We start from the raw sequence: 17,555 nt of genomic DNA, 5'->3' as shown, positions 1-17,555 counted from the left end.
GTTAATGCACATCCTCCTGGATGGCGTCAGAAAGAAGCTCACTGATGAAGAAAGGCCTGATGGCACTGCCTGCCGAGTCATCATTTACTCTTTGTGTTAAGTCAATAAGTTAAAGTTTAGTATGTAGGTCATTTTAGAGATTTGATGGGATTGATTAAACCCCAGAGAGTATTTTTATGATTTATATGTAAGTCTGACTTATTCTGACTTATGATTAATTATGAATTTTAGTGAGTCTATTGAAGTGTATATTGTAACAACATATTAGAAACGTTTTCTTCTTTGTGGTTTTAAAATCAGGAGCCCGGTGAAATAAAAAAAAATGTGTTGGTGATGTCTTGTGGCTGCTCCACCTCAATTCTAGATAATGTACAGAATTTCTTGATGGACAGTAAACTGCTGTGAGCTGCTCAGAACCAGAGCCGGGTGAACGGACAATGTTCTTACCAGAAGCAGACCATGACAGAGGCAAAGGAGCTGATTGACTAGTTTTTGATCATAAGTAAAGTAACCACAAAAACTGCACATGAGCAGATGGGGGAGGGGAACGGGGGATGTTTACATGAGGCTTTGATGTGTCCAAATTTAATGGATCCTCCAAATGTAACTTATATTTGCTATTAACTTCAACATTAGACAAAAACCCTAAAGGTCTAAAGGTGTGTGAAGATCACAAAACATCTTTCTTTACTGTGTCTGTTCATTTGGGATTAAACTGCTGAAAACAAATAGCACATACATATTAACAGAGTGATTAATTGAAATATGAACTAGAAAAATAATAATACGAAAAGTGATGTTCGGTTCAGATAAGAGATTTCCTGTTTACTACAGCATACGGAAATGAAAGTTCCTGTCACCAAAGTAAAGGTACAGTAAAGGCAGATTCTGTGACGCCCACTTTGACTTGAAACCAGGGCTGAGGTTACAGTGTGAGGAAACTAGCCAGGAAGCTGCATTTATTTCTTAACATTTAATCAAAATAAAAACTTTCTTCTGGCCGTGTGAATATCTGATATGGCAGCTCTCTGTGGTCTGAATATCCTGCTGCTTTGGGCTGGAATCATCAGTTTGGCTAAATGTAAGTAACCATCTTCAATGTCAACGTAAGGGATTATGAATAAGGTGTTTGTGAAGTTATGTCTGTGTAACTGCTCCCCTTGATGATCTACAAAAAGCTGTTTTTTTTTTAATGAAATAAACATGAGGTGTGGTAGCAGCAACACTAAAAACAGTTACTTTTATCTGAGCACCTTGACAATAAAATCTGTGAAATAGAGTGAGTGAGTAAGATATCAAAATCAATTTACGGTATTTAGGTTCTTAAGAGGTGAATTTAACATTTTTTTGTGCATTTCTTATGCAAAGTGGAGAATTTCATTAAAGATTGTGATCTGTATTTTGAAGATGATAAAAGCTTCCGTCTGCATGAAAAAAGTTATTTTACTCATCATTAATGAACTACTTTCTATGATGAAAAAGTACGATTTTCAGAATCAAAATAAATACAAACCACAATTGAATTAAAACATAAAAAATCAGCTTTTGTGCTTTGTGCAAGATTTATGCTGACAAAAATAATTCAAAACAACACTAGCATGACAAAATATCTTCATATATAACAGCCCCATTTTAAATACTATGAGGACAGTACATTGTAAACTTTTCCTATTGTAATTAATATAGATAATAATAACATCAAATATAGATAAACCACACAGTAAATTAATAGAAATGTGTGACATAAAAATAGCAACAACAAAAATATGATTTGAGAAATGATTGTTTGTCATGTCTGAGATGTTCTGCCCCTTGAAACAAACACATTTACCATTTTACATGACTGAAGAAGAGGTTAGAGAATAGCAACAGCTTTGTCAAATGAAATGAAATGAATAAACTTGTTTGTTTGACGTTTTTTGCATTGTTTTCTAACCTTAACAATGTATTTGCACTTTCTAGCTCCCCCATCTCCCCTGTGTGAGTATCGCTTTCATTTTTTTAAAATATGTACCGTATTTTCCGGACTATAGAGCGCACCTGAATATTTTTTTTTTTTTAAATAATACATTTTGTACATTTATAGGCCACACTTAATAATACACTTAATAAGCCGCAGGTTTTCATGTTGTAACATGAGGTACACGTAAGATTTTTTGAAGTTTTAATTTAAGACACGCTTTTTTTCAAACTGTGCCTGAAAATCGGCAGTACAGCACCAACATGCCATCAACATGGGATGCCAAGATTACGTGCAGTAGCTCTATTTCCTTCTTTGACGGCCAGATCGATTGCCTTTAATTTAAAAGCTGCATCATATACATTTCTTTGTTTGTGTTTTCTCCATGATGAGGGTGTGTGCATGATGCGCAAAATGACAGGTCAAAATCTAAATCAAAACTAGTGTCTTCTTTGGCGCATAATCTTTCCCAACATGTCTGTCTCACTTTTGCATTTACTGCTAGAGAATGCCCCCCGCTGGCCAGCAAAAATCTATAAATTAGCGCACCGTTGTATAGCCACGGTTCAAGTGTGGGAAAAAGTAGCGCGGATGTCCGGAAAAAAAAAATAATAAAAAAAAAATAATATAATCGATATACATTCATATTTTTTTATTATAATATACAAGTGTTTTACAATATAGCTCTAAGTGTGTAGCTTTTATTCGTTACGCACACACACAGGGCATGTTCAACATTGACATGAACAACACTGTGAACAAAGACTGATGATTTAAACCATTTTTCTTTTTCTAGGTTCTACACTGTTACAGTGACAATTCTGAATTTCAACTGAACATAACAAGCTCTACCGCTGGTAAATACAACAGTGACATCAATGAAGAAGGTCAACTGAGACGATGAAATCATATAACTTTGAGCATTTACCTCAAACTTCTTCATATGAAATCCCACACCTCGAGCTCTGCGCTGTCTATGAGCATAATGTGACATTTCTTGTGAGCATGATGAAAAAACACCCTGTGACTCTGGTGGAGATAAAATCTGATGAATACAATGGGTGAGTAGATAATTGAATATCTTTGTACGTCACTGAGTTATGATAGGCATCCTATCTGGACAAAGTCATGAACAGCTCTGTATCCCACCTATGCATAACTTTAATATGAGATATATTCAAGTTATAAGGTCGAGTCTAAGTCCTGGGTCAATTTTATTCAACACAAAATTGCGAAACATTAAAAAAATAATAATAATAACTTCCACCATCTATCGGGGGCTTTAATTAGTGACCAGTGCCTACGACCCTCGTCAACTATTGTTCTTCGCGTGTTTCATGGCCTATACTCCGCCCTTTTTCGAACATTAATGCGGCCACAGCGGTGAGAGGACCCTAACAAATTATATATCAAAACGTGCGTCTTGATCCTGAATCCCGTGCTATTACTTTTCTAAGAGATTTGCGAGTTTTTTGCGAATTATTTGCGAAAAACTGCGAAAATTCCCATAGAGAATGAATGGGGAGGCCCGAAAAAAAAATTTCAACACATTTTCAACAATGAACTGCTCTGGCATACTTTCCGACCGAGACTTCATTTGAACTTTAAAACGTAGGTATGCGCCTCTTCTTCAGGGATTCACTACACTCATCGACAGCTTTTCACCGTTTTTAACTATCAAGGCTCAAAATTGAGCAGGTTTTTAGTCAAATTTCTGGGTTTATGATGGTGTGTTGTGGCGGGGATTTTGTGCTACAGCGGATGACATCATCAGCTAGAGTGAGGAGCAGGGAGAAAAATCAGTGAAAAAATAAAACATATTCGACTACCGTGGCCTCAAATGCCCCACTACAGACACAATTTACATAGAAACGTAGGAAAATTTGTCGTCTCACTCACATTCGCCTGCTAAAACTGTCAGATATATCATTTTGGCGGGAAACGCAAAGATGCGGCAGCAACTCCCATCGTCAGCCTCATACATGCCATGTTAAAAAGACGGGAAATTTTCTGGTGGAAAGCAGAAGTAACCTTTCTCTGAATCGCTCTCAAGGACACATTTCTTCACTTAATCGACACAAAACAAATATGTAGACGTTCAGGAAGGGCATAGGATGCTCCCTGATTTCAGTTCAATGATTGAATACGGTTTGGCCAGAAATCCCCCTCTTCAAGGGGTTCTCAGCATTTTCCCTCTGTCTCTATCAGGATTTCCAACTGACATCCCAACTGACAACAGGTGCAGTAACTGCTCTTAGAGCAGGCAGCGCCAGTGGCGGCCATTTTAGCAGTTATTGGCTTAATTTGAATTTCTGTGTAAAATGGCAGACAGAGACAGCAGAGCAGCTAGCACGTTAACATTAGCGGCCAATGCTAATTAGTGCAAATGGTAATTGCTACGCGTCAACGCTAGCAATTAACATTAGCCACTAAGAATTAAATACATGATCATTGCTAACATGTTATGTTAACATGCTAATGTTAATTAGCATTAGCCACTAGGAATTAAATACATGCTACTTGCTAACATGCTAATGCTAACATGCGCGTCATTGCTAGCAATTAACATTAGCACTAAGAATTAAATACATGTTAATGTTAACATGCTTGCTAACATGTAATGTTAATGCTAGCATGTCAGTGCTAGTCACTCATTTTTAATGACTAAGAATTAAATACATGCTAATGTTAAACATGCTAAATCTAACATGCTAATGATAATTGCCTAGCGCGTTGTCTGTCTAAATGTGACAGACAATGACAGCAGAGCAGCTAGCGCGTTAACAATTAACATTAGCCACTAAGCATAATACATGCCAATGCTAACATGCTTATTGTCTAACCTGCTAATGGTAACCTGCTAATGCTATTAATTACTATTAGCCACTAAGAATTAAATACATGCTCATTGCTACATGCTAATGTTAACATATTAATAGTACAATGCTATGGTGACGCGCTAGCAATTATCATTAGCATGTTATCAATTGCCATGTCTTTCATTTTCAGTGGCTTAGTGGTTAATGCTGATTTAATGGATAATTAGCCACTAAGCAGTAAAATTAAAACACATGGTAAGTGCTAATACGCTAATGTTAATTGCAAGCGCGTTAGTGCTAGCTGCTCCTGTGTCTAAATAAACATGTTAAAAATGACTATTTGAGGTGTGCTTTTTGAGTACAGACCCCCGGCAACTGCCCACTCGTCACTCTCAAAATTTCTGTGGGAATTTTTTGTTTTTGTATTATATGAGCTGAACAGTGAGTGTCAGGTGAATATGTAATTTATTTCAGCCACAAGATGCTAAAGTTGGTTCTAAAAGGATTAAAATCATTCATATTTTCTTCTTAGTGAGTTTTATGTGTGTATTGTGTATCTGTAAGCACGTATGGATATCTTTTGGCTAGAAATGTATTTCGACAGCATTTAGTTACTGATGTTAACTGTTATCCCAGTAGCTACTCAGTGAATATATATATTATTGTTCATTGGCTGACCAACAGCTAGAACCTATTTCAAGTTCACTACATAGCTATAATAAGTGTTATGTTCATTAAGTTAATGTAAAAGAGATATGTTATAATATGTTATGTAAGTTGCTAACAACAAAAGGTATATGGACCTTGTGTTTAGAGTGCATGGAGAAATAAAACTCACTTGAAGAAAACATAAATGATTTAGTCTTGTTAAAAAAAAGGCCAGGATGCACTTCGTATCTTGTGGCTTGTATGAGAGAATTAACAAACCATTTTGAGAAATTATCCTGTTAAGATAACAAAAGTATTTAAGACTTGGAAAAAAAGACTGGTTTCAGAAGTGGGAAAAAGCTGTATTTTTTTACATGCCTTTCACAACTTCCTGAAGGGCGAGAATCAACAAATGGTCAGAATCTTGCACTGTGGTCATACAGTAGTTTTGAAATTGTGTGGTGGTGCAACTTGCAAACATTGGTCTGTGGCTTGTTGTGGCAGAACATCAATAGTAGGAGTGAGATGACTCAGACAGGACAGAGTGTGGGTAGGTTTTTGGCAGTACTCACAGCCCAGACGTAATTATGTAGTTTACACATAAAGTTACACTTAAGCTTATAAATATACTAAATCACGGATCAGAGCGCTCTGATCCGTGATTTAGTATATTTATAAGCTTAAGTGTAACTTTATGTGTAAACTACATAATTACGTTCTGGGCTGTGAGTACTGCCAAAACCTACCCACACTCTGTCCTGTCTGAGTCATCTCACTCTCTACTATTGATGATTCTGACCACAACAAGCCACAGACCAATGTTTGCAAGTTGCACCCCACACAATTTCAAAGACTACTGTATGACCACAGTGCAAGATTCTGAACCTTATGTTGATTCTCAGCCCTTCAGGAAGTTGTGAAAGGCATGTAAAAAAATACAGCTTTTTCCCACTTCTGAAACCAGTCTTTTTTTCCAGTCTTAAATACTTTTGTTATCTTAACAGGATAATTTCTCAAAATGGTTTGTAATTCTCTCAACAAGCCACAAGATACGAAGTGCATCCTGGCCTTTTTTTTAACAAGACTAAATCATTTATGTTTTCTTCACAGTGAGTTTTAATTTCTCCATGCACTCTAAACACAAGGTCCATATACCTTTTGTTGTTAGCAACTTACATAACATATTATAACATATCTCTTTTACATTAACTTAATGTAACATAACACTTATTATAGCTATGTAGTGAACTTGAAATAGGTTCTAGCTGTTGGTCAGCCAATGAACAATAATAATATATATTCACTGAGTAGCTACTGGGATAACAGTTAACATCAGTAACTAAATGCTGTCGAAATACATTTCTAGCCAAAAGATATCCATACGTTGCTTACAGATACACAATACACACATAAAACTCACTAAGAAGAAAATATGAATGATTTTAATCTTTTAGAACCAACTTTAGCATCTTGTGGCTGAAATAAATTACATATTCACCTGACACTCACTGTTCAGCTCATATAATACAAAAACAAAAAAATTCCCACAGAAATTTTGAGAGTGACGAGTGGGCAGTTGCCGGGGGTCTGTACTCAAAAAGCACACCTCAAATAGTCATTTTTAACATGTTTATTTAGACACAGGAGACAGCTAGCACTAACGCGCTTGCAATTAACATTAGCGTATTAGCACTTACCATGTGTTTTAATTTTACTGGCTTAGTGGCTAATTATCCATTAAATCAGCATTAACCACTAAGCCACTGAAAATGAAAGACATGGCAATTGATAACATGCTAATGATAATTGCTAGCGCGTCACATAGCATTGTTACTATTAATATGTTAACATTAGCATGTAGCAATGAGCATGTATTTAATTCTTAGTGGCTAATAGTAATTAATAGCATTAGCAGGTTACCATTAGCAGGTTAGACAATAGCATGTTAGCATTGGCATGTATTATGCTTAGTGGCTAATGTTAATTTTAACGCGCTAGCTGCTCTGCTGTCATTGTCTGTCACATTTAGACAGACAACGCGCTAGCAATTATCATTAGCATGTTAGATTTAGCATGTTTAACATTAGCATGTATTTATTCTTAGTCATTAAAAATGAGTGACTAGCACTGACATGCTAGCATTAACATTAACATGTTAGCAAGCATGTTAACATTAACATGTATTTAATTCTTAGTGCTAATGTTAATTGCTAGCAATGACGCGCATGTTAGCATTAGCATGTTAGCAAGTAGCATGTATTTAATTCCTAGTGGCTAATGCTAATTAACATTAGCATGTTAACATAACATGTTAGCAATGATCATGTATTTAATTCTTAGTGGCTAATGTTAATTGCTAGCGTTGACGCGCTAGCAATTACCATTTGCACTAATTAGCATTGGCCGCTAATGTTAACGTGCTAGCTGCTCTGCTGTCTCTGTCTGCCATTTTACACAGAAATTCAAATTAAGCCAATAACTGCTAAAATGGCCGCCACTGGCGCTGCCTGCTCTAAGAGCAGTTACTGCACCTGTTGTCAGTTGGGATGTCAGTTGGAAATCCTGATAGAGACAGAGGGAAAATGCTGAGACCACCCCTTGAAGAGGAGGGATTTCTGGCCAAACCGTATTCAATCATTGAACTGAAATCAGGGAGCATCCTATGCCCTTCCTGAACGTCTACATATTTGTTTTGTGTCGATTAAGTGAAGAAATGTGTCCTTGAGAGCGATTCAGAGAAAGGTTACTTCTGCTTTCCACCAGAAAATTTCCCGTCTTTTTAACATGGCAGTGTATGAGGCTGACGATGGGAGTTGCTGCCGCATCTTTGCGTTTCCCGCCAAAATGATATATCTGACAGTTTTAGCAGGCGAATGTGAGTGAGACGACAAATTTTCCTACGTTTCTATGTAAATTGTGTCTGTAGTGGGGCATTTGAGGCCACGGTAGTCGAATATGTTTTATTTTTTCACTGATTTTTCTCCCTGCTCCTCACTCTAGCTGATGATGTCATCCGCTGTAGCACAAAATCCCCGCCACAACACACCATCATAAACCCAGAAATTTGACTAAAAACCTGCTCAACTTTGAGCCTTGATAGTTTAAAAACGGTGAAAAGCTGTCGATGAGTGTAGTGAATCCCTGAAGAAGAGGCGCATACCTACGTTTTAAAGTTCAAATGAAGTCTCGGTCGTGAAAGTATGCCAGAGCAGTTCATTGTTGAAAATGTCTGTTGAAATTTTTTTTTCGGGCCTCCCCATTCATTCTCTATGGGATTTTCGCAGTTTTTCGCAAATAAATTCGCAAAAAACTCGCAAATCTCTTAGAAAAGTAATAGCACGGGATTCAGGATCAAGACGCACGTTTTGATATATAATTTGTTAGGGTCCTCTCACCGCTGTGGCCGCATTAATGTTCGAAAAAGGGCGGAGATATATGCCATGAAACACGCGAAGAACAATAGTTGACGAGGGTCGTAGGCACTGGTCACTAATTAAAGCCCCCGATAGATGGTGGAAGTTATTATTATTATTTTTTTAATGTTTCGCAATTTTGTGTTGAATAAAATTGACCCAGGACTTAGACTCGACCTTATAACTTGAATATATCTCATATTAAGTTAGCATAGGTGGGATACAGAGCTGTTCATGACTTTGTCCAGATAGGATGCCTATCATAACTCAGTGACGTACAAAGATATTCAATTTCTTACTCACCCATTGTATTCATCAGAATTTTATCTCCACCAGAGTCACAGGGTGTTTTTTCATCATGCTCACAAGAAATGTCACATTATGCTCATAGACAGCGCAGAGCTTCAGGTGTGGGATTTCATATGAAGAAGTTTGAGGTAAATGCTCAAAGTTATATGATTTCATCGTCTCAGGTTGACCTTCTTCATTGATGTCCATGTTGTATTTACCAGCGGTAGAGCTTGTTATGTTCAGTTGAAATTCAGAATTGTCACTGTAACAGTGTAGAACCTAGAAAAAGAAAAATGGTTTAAATCATCAGTCTTTGTTCACAGTGTTTGTTCATGTCAATGTTGAACATGCCCTGTGTGTGTGCGTAAACGAATAAAAGCTACACACTTAGAGCTATATTGGTAAAACACATTGTATATTATAATAAAAAAATATGAATGTATATCATTATATTATTTTTTTTTTATTATTTTTTTTTTCCGGAATCCGCCGCTACTTTTTCCCACACTTGAACCGTGGCTATACAACGGTGCGCTAATTTATAGATTTTTGCTGGCCAGCGGGGGGCATTCTCTAGCAGTAAATGCAAAAGCACTAAAAATTAAAGACATGGTAATTGCTAACATGACGCGCTAGCAATTATCATTAGCATGTTAGCAATTGCCATGTTTTTAATTTTTAGGGGCTTAGTGGCTAATGCTGATTTAGTGGATAATTAGCCACTAAGCCACTAAAAATTAAAGACATGGTAATTGCTCCTGTGTCTAAATAAACATGTTAAAAATGACTATTTGAGGTGTGCTTTTTGACTACAGACCCCCGGCAACAGCCCACTCGTCACTCGTCAACTACTCACAGAGCTAGCAAGCTCTGGGCACTCGTCAACTATTGTTCTTCTGCGTGTTTCATGGCATTATTATTCATTTTCCGCCCTTTTTCGAACATTAATGCGGCCCACAGCGGTGAGAGGACCCTAACAAATTATATATCAAAACGTGCGTCTTGATCCTGAATCCCGTGCTATTACTTTTCTAAGAGATTTGCGAGTTTTTTGCGAATTTATTTGCGAAAAACTGCAAAAAATTTCCCATAGAGAATGAATGGGGAGGCCCGAAAAAAAAATTTCAACAGACATTTTCAACAATGAACTGCTCTGGCATACTTTCACCGAGAGACTTCATTTGAACTTTAAAACGTAGGTATGCTTGCCTTCTCTTCAGGGATTCACTACACTCATCGACAGCTTTTACCGTTTTTAAACTATCAAGGCTCAAAGTTGAGCAGGTTTTTAGTCAAATTTCTGGGTTTATGATGGGTGTGTATGTGGCGGAATGTTTGTGCTACAGCGGATGACATCATCAGCTAGAGTGAGGAGCAGGGAGAAAAATCAGTGAAAAAATAAAACATATTCGACTACCGTGGCCTCAAATGCCCCACTACAGACACAATTTATACATAGAAACGTAGGAAAATTTGTCGTCTCACTCACATTCGCCTGCTAAAACTGTCAGATATATCATTTTGGCGGGAAACGCAAAGATGCGGCAGCAACTCCCATCGTCAGCCTCATACACTGCCATGTTAAAAAGACGGGAAATTTTCTGGTGGAAAGCAGAAGTAACCTTTCTCTGAATCGCTCTCAAGGACACATTTCTTCACTTAATCGACACAAAACAAATATGTAGACGTTCAGGAAGGGCATAGGATGCTCCCAGTGATTTCAGTTCAATGATTGGAAATACGGTTTGGCCAGAAATCCCTCCTCTTCAAGGGGTGGTCTCAGCATTTTCCCTCTGTCTCTATCAGGATTTCCAACTGACATCCCAACTGACAACAGGTGCAGTAACTGCTCTTAGAGCAGGCAGAAGCCCAGTGGCGGCCATTTTAGCAGTTATTGGCTTAATTTGAATTTCTGTGTAAAATGGCAGACAGAGACAGCAGAGCAGCTAGCACGTTAACATTAGCGGCCAATGCTAAAATTAGTGCAAATGGTAATTGCTAGCGCGTCAACGCTAGCAATTAACATTAGCCACTAAGAATTAAATACATGATCATTGCTAACATGTTAATGTTAACATGCTAATGTTAATTAGCATTAGCCACTAGGAATTAAATACATGCTACTTGCTAACATGCTAATGCTAACATGCGCGTCATTGCTAGCAATTAACATTAGCCACTAAGAATTAAATACATGTTAATGTTAACATGCTAATGCTAACATGTTAATGTTAATTGCTAGCATGTCAGTGCTAGTCACTCATTTTTAGTGACTAAGAATTAAATACATGCTAATGTAAACATGCTAAATCTAACATGCTAATGATAATTGCTAGCGCGTTGTCTGTCTAAATTGACAGACAATGACAGCAGAGCAGCTAGCGCGTTAACAATTAACATTAGCCACTAAGCATTAAATACATGCCAATGCTAACATGCTATTGCTAACCTGCTAATGGTAACCTGCTAATGCTTATTAATTACTATTAGCCACTAAGAATTAAATACATGCTCATTGCTAACATGCTAATGTTAACATATTAATAGTAACATGCTAATGTGACGCGCTAGCAATTATCATTAGCATGTTATCAATTGCCATGTCTTTCATTTTCAGTGGCTTAGTGGTTAATGCTGATTTAATGGATAATTAGCCACTAAGCCAGTAAAAATTAAACACATGGTAAGTGCTAATACGCTAATGTTAATTGCAAGCGCGTTAGTGCTAGCTGCTCCTGTGTCTAAATAAACATGTTATAATTACTATTTGAGGTGTGCTTTTTGAGTACAGACCCCCGGCAACAGCCCACTCGTCACTCTCAAAATTTCTGTGGGAATTTTTTTGTTTTATGTATTATATGAGCTGAACAGTGAAGTGTCAGGTGAATATGTAATTTATTTCAGCCACAAGATGCTAAAGTTGGTTCTAAACAGGATTAAAATCATTCATATTTTCTTCTTAGTGAGTTTTATGTGTTGTATTGTGTATCTGTAAGCAACGTATGGATATCTTTTGGCTAGAAATGTATTTCGACAGCATTTAGTGATACTGATGTTAACTGTTATCCCAGTAGCTACTCAGTGAAATATATATATATTGTTCATGGCTGACCAACAGCTAGAACCTATTTCAAGTTCACTACATAGCTAACATTAAGTGTTTTGTTACATTAGTTAATGTAAAAGAAAGATATGTTATAATATGTTATGTAAGTTGCTAACAACAAAAGGTAATATGGACCTTGTGTTTAGAGTGCATGGAGAATTAAAACTCACTTTGAAGAAAACATAAATGATTTTAGTCTTGTTTAAAAAAAGGCCAGTGATGCACTTCAGTATCTTGTGGCTTGTAGAGAATTATAACACACATTTTGAGAAATTATCCTGTTTTTAAGATAACAAAGTATATTTTTAAGACTTGAGAAAAAAAAGACTTGTTTTCAGAAGTGGGAAAAAGCTGTATTTTTTTAACATGCCTTTCACAACTTCCTGAAGGGCTGATAATCAACATAATGTTTCAGATTATCTTGCACTGTGGTCATACTCAGTAGTTCATTTGAAATTTGTGTGTTGTGCAACTTGCAAACATTGGTCTTGTGTCTTGTTGTGTCAGATATCATCAATAGTAGTAGTGAGATGACTCACAGACTTTTTTTTTTTGAGACAGACATGTTGGGAAAGATTATGCGCCAAAGAAGACACTAGTTTTGATTTAGATTTTGACCTGTCATTTTGCGCATCATGCACACACCCTCATCATGGAGAAAACACAAACAAAGAAATGTATATGATGCAGCTTTTAAATTAAAGGCAATCGATCTGTCTGATGTGCTTCAACAGATCTTAAAATAATCAACACAAAGATGACCAATACCTCCATTGATTTGAGTTGGAACACAACCAGTCAGAACTGCCAAGATGATCTTCCTAATCTTCAGGGACTTTCATATGACTGCAGTTGTTTTCCATCAGATCAGAAACACAGTAGTAAGTATTATTTAGATTCAATTAAAATATGTTTACTTAACAGGAATGCACTCTGGAAAACTTTTTGAAGATTGACATTTGAACCTTTAATAAGATTTAGTGCTCCCACTTAAGAATGTTGAGAGATAAAGCAAATACAGAGATCACTCCACAGACACTTAATATTTGGTCATATAGTTAACTTAATTATTAACTGTATGACTTTTTTAAATACAAGTAAGCTGCACTTAGTTAAAGTCAATAGTGCAGTCAGGTTGTCGACGAGAAAATAAAAAAGGTATATTAGGGGGTACTTTATCACATTTTCTCGACTAGAAATTAGAAGAAACTTATATGGCACTTAATCCAAATGGTTAACAACTGTTACTACTATCACTCAACACTGCGTATGTAAAAGCACTGTGCAGGAAGAGAGATAGTGATCTTTGTCACTTAATCAAACTTAATCAAATCAATCTGCTGATGCATGTTCCTTTAACCTTGTTATGTTCAGCAAACTCTGTCTAGATGATCCTGTTAATGCATACTGTGTTACAGATGAAGTCAACAAACACAAACAAGCTAATGGGGAAACATGTCATGTTGCTGGACTGGAACCATACACCAGTTACACCTGTGAAATCCAACCCACCTACCACAACAAGAAAGTTCGACAACCAACTGTAGTTCAACAGAGAACTGAGATTGGAAGTAAGTAACCAACAAAATGATTAACAGGTGACATATATAATACAAATAGACTATTCTGAGTTTTTAACCAAAAATGTGCACTGTACAAACATGTTGAATATTAAGTTTTCCGTGTGGCAGTACAAGTAAATATAAAACATGTTGCAGCAGGGACAGTATTCAGGGTCAGGAAAATAGTATCATATGACTCATGTTTTAGGTTTAACTGTATTAAGTCCTATCCAAGATATATGGCTATCGCTGGAAGTATACAATATAAATATGGATTTTTGTCACAGACTATTGTGAATTAAAATATGAAAAATACGAATCAAATTAGAAAAGGTGTCATTTGCCCTATCTCTCTCTCTCTCTCTCTCTCTCTCTATTCTTACAGCATAAACCAACCAAATCTTTACAGTAAATGTAGATTTCCAATTGTAAGTTTTAGTCAGTCCTGATTTGTTTATACCAATAAACTGAAACTGTGGAAACACCAAACACAGTTCACAAAGTAACCAAACTTTGCATACACAGTAATATAATTTCCACTGATGCACAAATCAGCCAACTGACTAATGATGCCGATGAGGGTTTAAAATGCCATTATAGCAAACTAGAATGTCACTTTTACTGGGAGTGAGGACAAGTAATTGTTGAATGTTTGTTTGTTTTTTCTAATAGTACCAGGAGATATCACTGGTGTGATGGCTGTTTCAGAGCATAATGTGATTAGAGTAACCTGCACCCGTACAAATCGTCTTAATGGACCTGAAGAGCAATACATTGCACGTCTTTATGATGTAAGTGTCCGTCTGAAGGAACTTAAAGCAAACAACTGCGAGTTTGAATTCAAAGATCTCAACTACTCATCATACCGACTGGAGGTTTGTATAATCCTATTTTTAGTTTCACATTAGCACAACATTACTCATATTTCCATGTATAACATATTAACTGATAAAGGTCTTATCTGTCTTACCAGGTGACTGTTTTCAATGGAAAATTTGAGAGCAAGCCCAAGACACAAGATGTGGTCACCCACCGTATGAGCTGTTTTTTGTTTGTTCTTGTTCATTTATGTTGCATCTTCAACATAAATGCCAACACTTTGATTTTTCTGTTATAATTGTCATTTTACAGAGAGTTTCAAAGGTGTCTTCATTATGGTCTTCTTCGCCATTTTCACCATCACTCTGGCTGTGGCGGTCTATGTTACGAAGTGCAGAAAGTCAAGAAAGTAAATTTAATTTTGCATCTCATTTTCTGCTTCTGTTTCACTGTCATGCATTTACGTATATGACTTTACTGCTAAAGCGATATGTCGTATGTGGTTTTCAATTTGCTGAACATCGCCATGACAGATATAGTGTCACCTGACTGTAACTGGCAGAAGGTGTCTCTATTATTTACTATATCCATTTCATTTCTGGTCTCCGCAGTGATGTGAATGAAAATGTGATTCTTGAATCAACGGCAGGTGAGTAGACTTCAGCTTTCTTGTTTTTACTACAATGGTAGGTTACAACCAGTAATCACATTCAGCCACAACACATTATTAATGATATTTTAACAGTTAGATAATTAGATGGGCGGAACGGCATCAAGGTTCATGGTTCGACCTCGACTGGGGCCTTTCTGTGTGGAGTGTTCTCTCTGTGTCTGCGTTAGTAGTCTTCGGGTACTCCGGCTTCATCGCACAGTCCAAATACATGCAGGTTAATAGGTCATTGGTGACTCTAAATTGCCCTAGGTTTGAATGTGAGTGTGAACGGTTGTTTTCTCTATGTGCTTTTCAATGAACTGGCGACTTGTCCAAGGCGTACCCCGCCTCTTGCTCAAAGTCAGCAGGGATAGGCTCCAGCCCCACCATGACACTGATGAGGATAAGCGGTTACAGATGATGGATGGATGGATATAGATTCCATAATCATTTAGGAATATTGCATTACATTGTATTATAATAACAGTTGTAATTGTAACATGTTTGAATGGTTTGTTTTCGAGTTCTGTGTATAAGCAGTAACAAATATTATGTTGCCTTATTTCCATTTTGTTTGCTGTTATGTTTGATGTTAATGCACAGGTTCCTGAATGGCATCAGAAGGAAGCTCACTGATGAAGACAGACCTGATGGAGCTGTTGGAGCTGCCAACAAAATCGTCATTTACTTTTTGTACTTAGTTGTTAAGATGTGCAGTATGTAATAGGTCTTTTTGGTTTGAGTTTAATAAGTGATATTTGTTTTAATTAAACTGAATTAAAATGGAATTATTGTTTTATCAAGTCCTAAGTGTTCTATCAATCATTTTAAAATTTAAAAATATAATAATGATAAAAAATAAAATCTTTTTTTTTTTTTTATAATTATGTTGTGGTTTCTGCCTGGACTCAATATTTCTCTGAGTGTGAGTGGGAATACAAAGTTAGGCTGTGACACCAGAGTCTTAGGTCAGGACTCCGGTTTCTGGTTTGGTTCAGGCAACATAAGCATTTTGGTTAAGGTTCAGGAAAGATTGTACGTTTGGTTCAGTGTTAACAAAAAAATAAAAATAAAAATAAGTTACTTCTTCATACATCACTCAGCACAATGAAGACTTGACTTCACAAATGTGCATGCTCCAATTAAAAAACTACTACACTTAGATGCTGAAATATAAAATTATATAACTTACACACCTACACAAAACAGCAGCTAAACCACAAGTGTCAAATTGTAGCTGATATTACTTACTTGTTTTGTCTCGTTTGTTGTCTTATTACTTACTTACCTCAAGATGGCATTAATTAACAATGCAATTGTTGGGTTAGCTTTAGATCTAAAGTCTACACTTCTACATTTAATGTTTCTCCAAATACAATGGATCCTCCAAATGTAAAGCCTGATTTTGCCTACAGGAAGAATACAACGTATCTCTCAAATACCAAATATCTCATGATCTATTCAGTCTGTCAATTGTTTAATGGGGGATTCAGTCAATTATCATTAATTAAAAGTCAGGTATATATGTGTACTTGCCAACTGAGGTGCTCATCTTCTATTAGTTGATACCTTATGTATGTTACCTAAACTAGGCTAATAAACTGCAACAACAGGGTGTAAAGTATGCAGACCAAGCATAATGTCCAGCAGTCTGGGTATGTTCTATGTCACATCATTTATGTACATTCATCATTATCATCATTGTACTATTTAAAGGTGTTTAAAGGTGTGGCCTGTGTGTAAACATTTACTATCGCTCTCCTCAGAGCCTCATATACCAAATAGCATATTCACATTTACAGAAATAGAAACATAAATGACAAGAAAACAAAATAGCAGAGGATTTCCTGTTGCTGTAACATAGTGGAAATTAAGCTTCCTGTCACCAAAGTAAAGGCAGATACTGGATACTTATTTGATTTCTGACTGAGGTTTAGGGTGTGGGCAACTTCAGTTTCAATGTGACGGTCCTCTTTTTAAATAAAGAGACTGTGAAATAGGTGTTTGTGAAGTTATGTTCTTATAACTGTAGATGAAGATATAAGACTGAATAGAATAATTAAAGAATTTAGAATATAATTGTTGAGAGAAAGTAGTAAACATGCACTTGACAGTTGTAAGTGTAAAATCATTATTATCGATCAGTTTAGTTTTCAGTTCCCACACAAAAAAGTTGAAATTACTTTTATCTGAGATTAAATCTGTGAAAGCACGAATAAGACGTTATTAATAAAAACACATATTTTCTGCAACTTTAAATTGTTTAAATTACCATATTTAGTGGT

The 17,555-nt window shown here is 36.3% G+C and overlaps 1 protein-coding gene across 4 annotated transcripts; it reads left to right on the top strand.

Moving 5' to 3' along the window:
• Positions 1-850: 850 nt before the first annotated feature.
• LOC104921804 (receptor-type tyrosine-protein phosphatase C-like) lies at positions 851-16,085 on the top strand. Of its 4 annotated transcripts, none has more exons than XM_027290270.1 (9): positions 851-1,081; positions 1,963-1,980; positions 12,972-13,118; positions 13,656-13,808; positions 14,472-14,674; positions 14,773-14,833; positions 14,931-15,023; positions 15,230-15,267; positions 15,874-16,085. In XM_027290270.1, the coding sequence occupies exons 1-8, from the start codon at positions 1,018-1,020 to the stop codon at positions 15,235-15,237; spliced, it is 747 nt and encodes a 248-aa protein (XP_027146071.1). In that variant the 5' UTR covers positions 851-1,017; the 3' UTR covers positions 15,238-15,267; positions 15,874-16,085. The 4 variants fall into 4 exon arrangements, with proteins under 4 accessions (XP_027146071.1, XP_027146070.1, XP_027146069.1 ...); XM_027290268.1 differs by having other exon boundaries at positions 852-1,081; positions 14,931-15,027; XM_027290269.1 differs by having other exon boundaries at positions 15,230-16,085.
• The last annotated feature ends 1,470 nt before the right edge of the window (positions 16,086-17,555 follow it).

This window comes from Larimichthys crocea, chromosome XVII (genome assembly GCF_000972845.2).
Source record: "Larimichthys crocea isolate SSNF chromosome XVII, L_crocea_2.0, whole genome shotgun sequence".
Lineage (NCBI taxonomy): Eukaryota > Metazoa > Chordata > Actinopteri > Sciaenidae > Larimichthys > Larimichthys crocea.
The sequence above is the reverse complement of the archived record's forward strand: the minus strand, read 5'-3'. Positions and strand labels throughout refer to the sequence as shown.

What these genes read in the sequence shown, in the direction of transcription:
- LOC104921804 (XM_027290268.1), top strand. Translation starts at nt 1,018, where the DNA reads ATGGCAGCTCTCTGTGGTCTGAATATCCTGCTGCTTTGGGCTGGAATC. An exon ending in ATCAGATCAGAAACACAGTA is followed by an intron (nt 13,119 to 13,655) that starts GTAAGTATTATT and finishes ACTGTGTTACAG; the next exon opens with ATGAAGTCAACAAACACAAA. An exon ending in ACAAGATGTGGTCACCCACC is followed by an intron (nt 14,834 to 14,930) that starts GTATGAGCTGTT and finishes GTCATTTTACAG; the next exon opens with AGAGTTTCAAAGGTGTCTTC.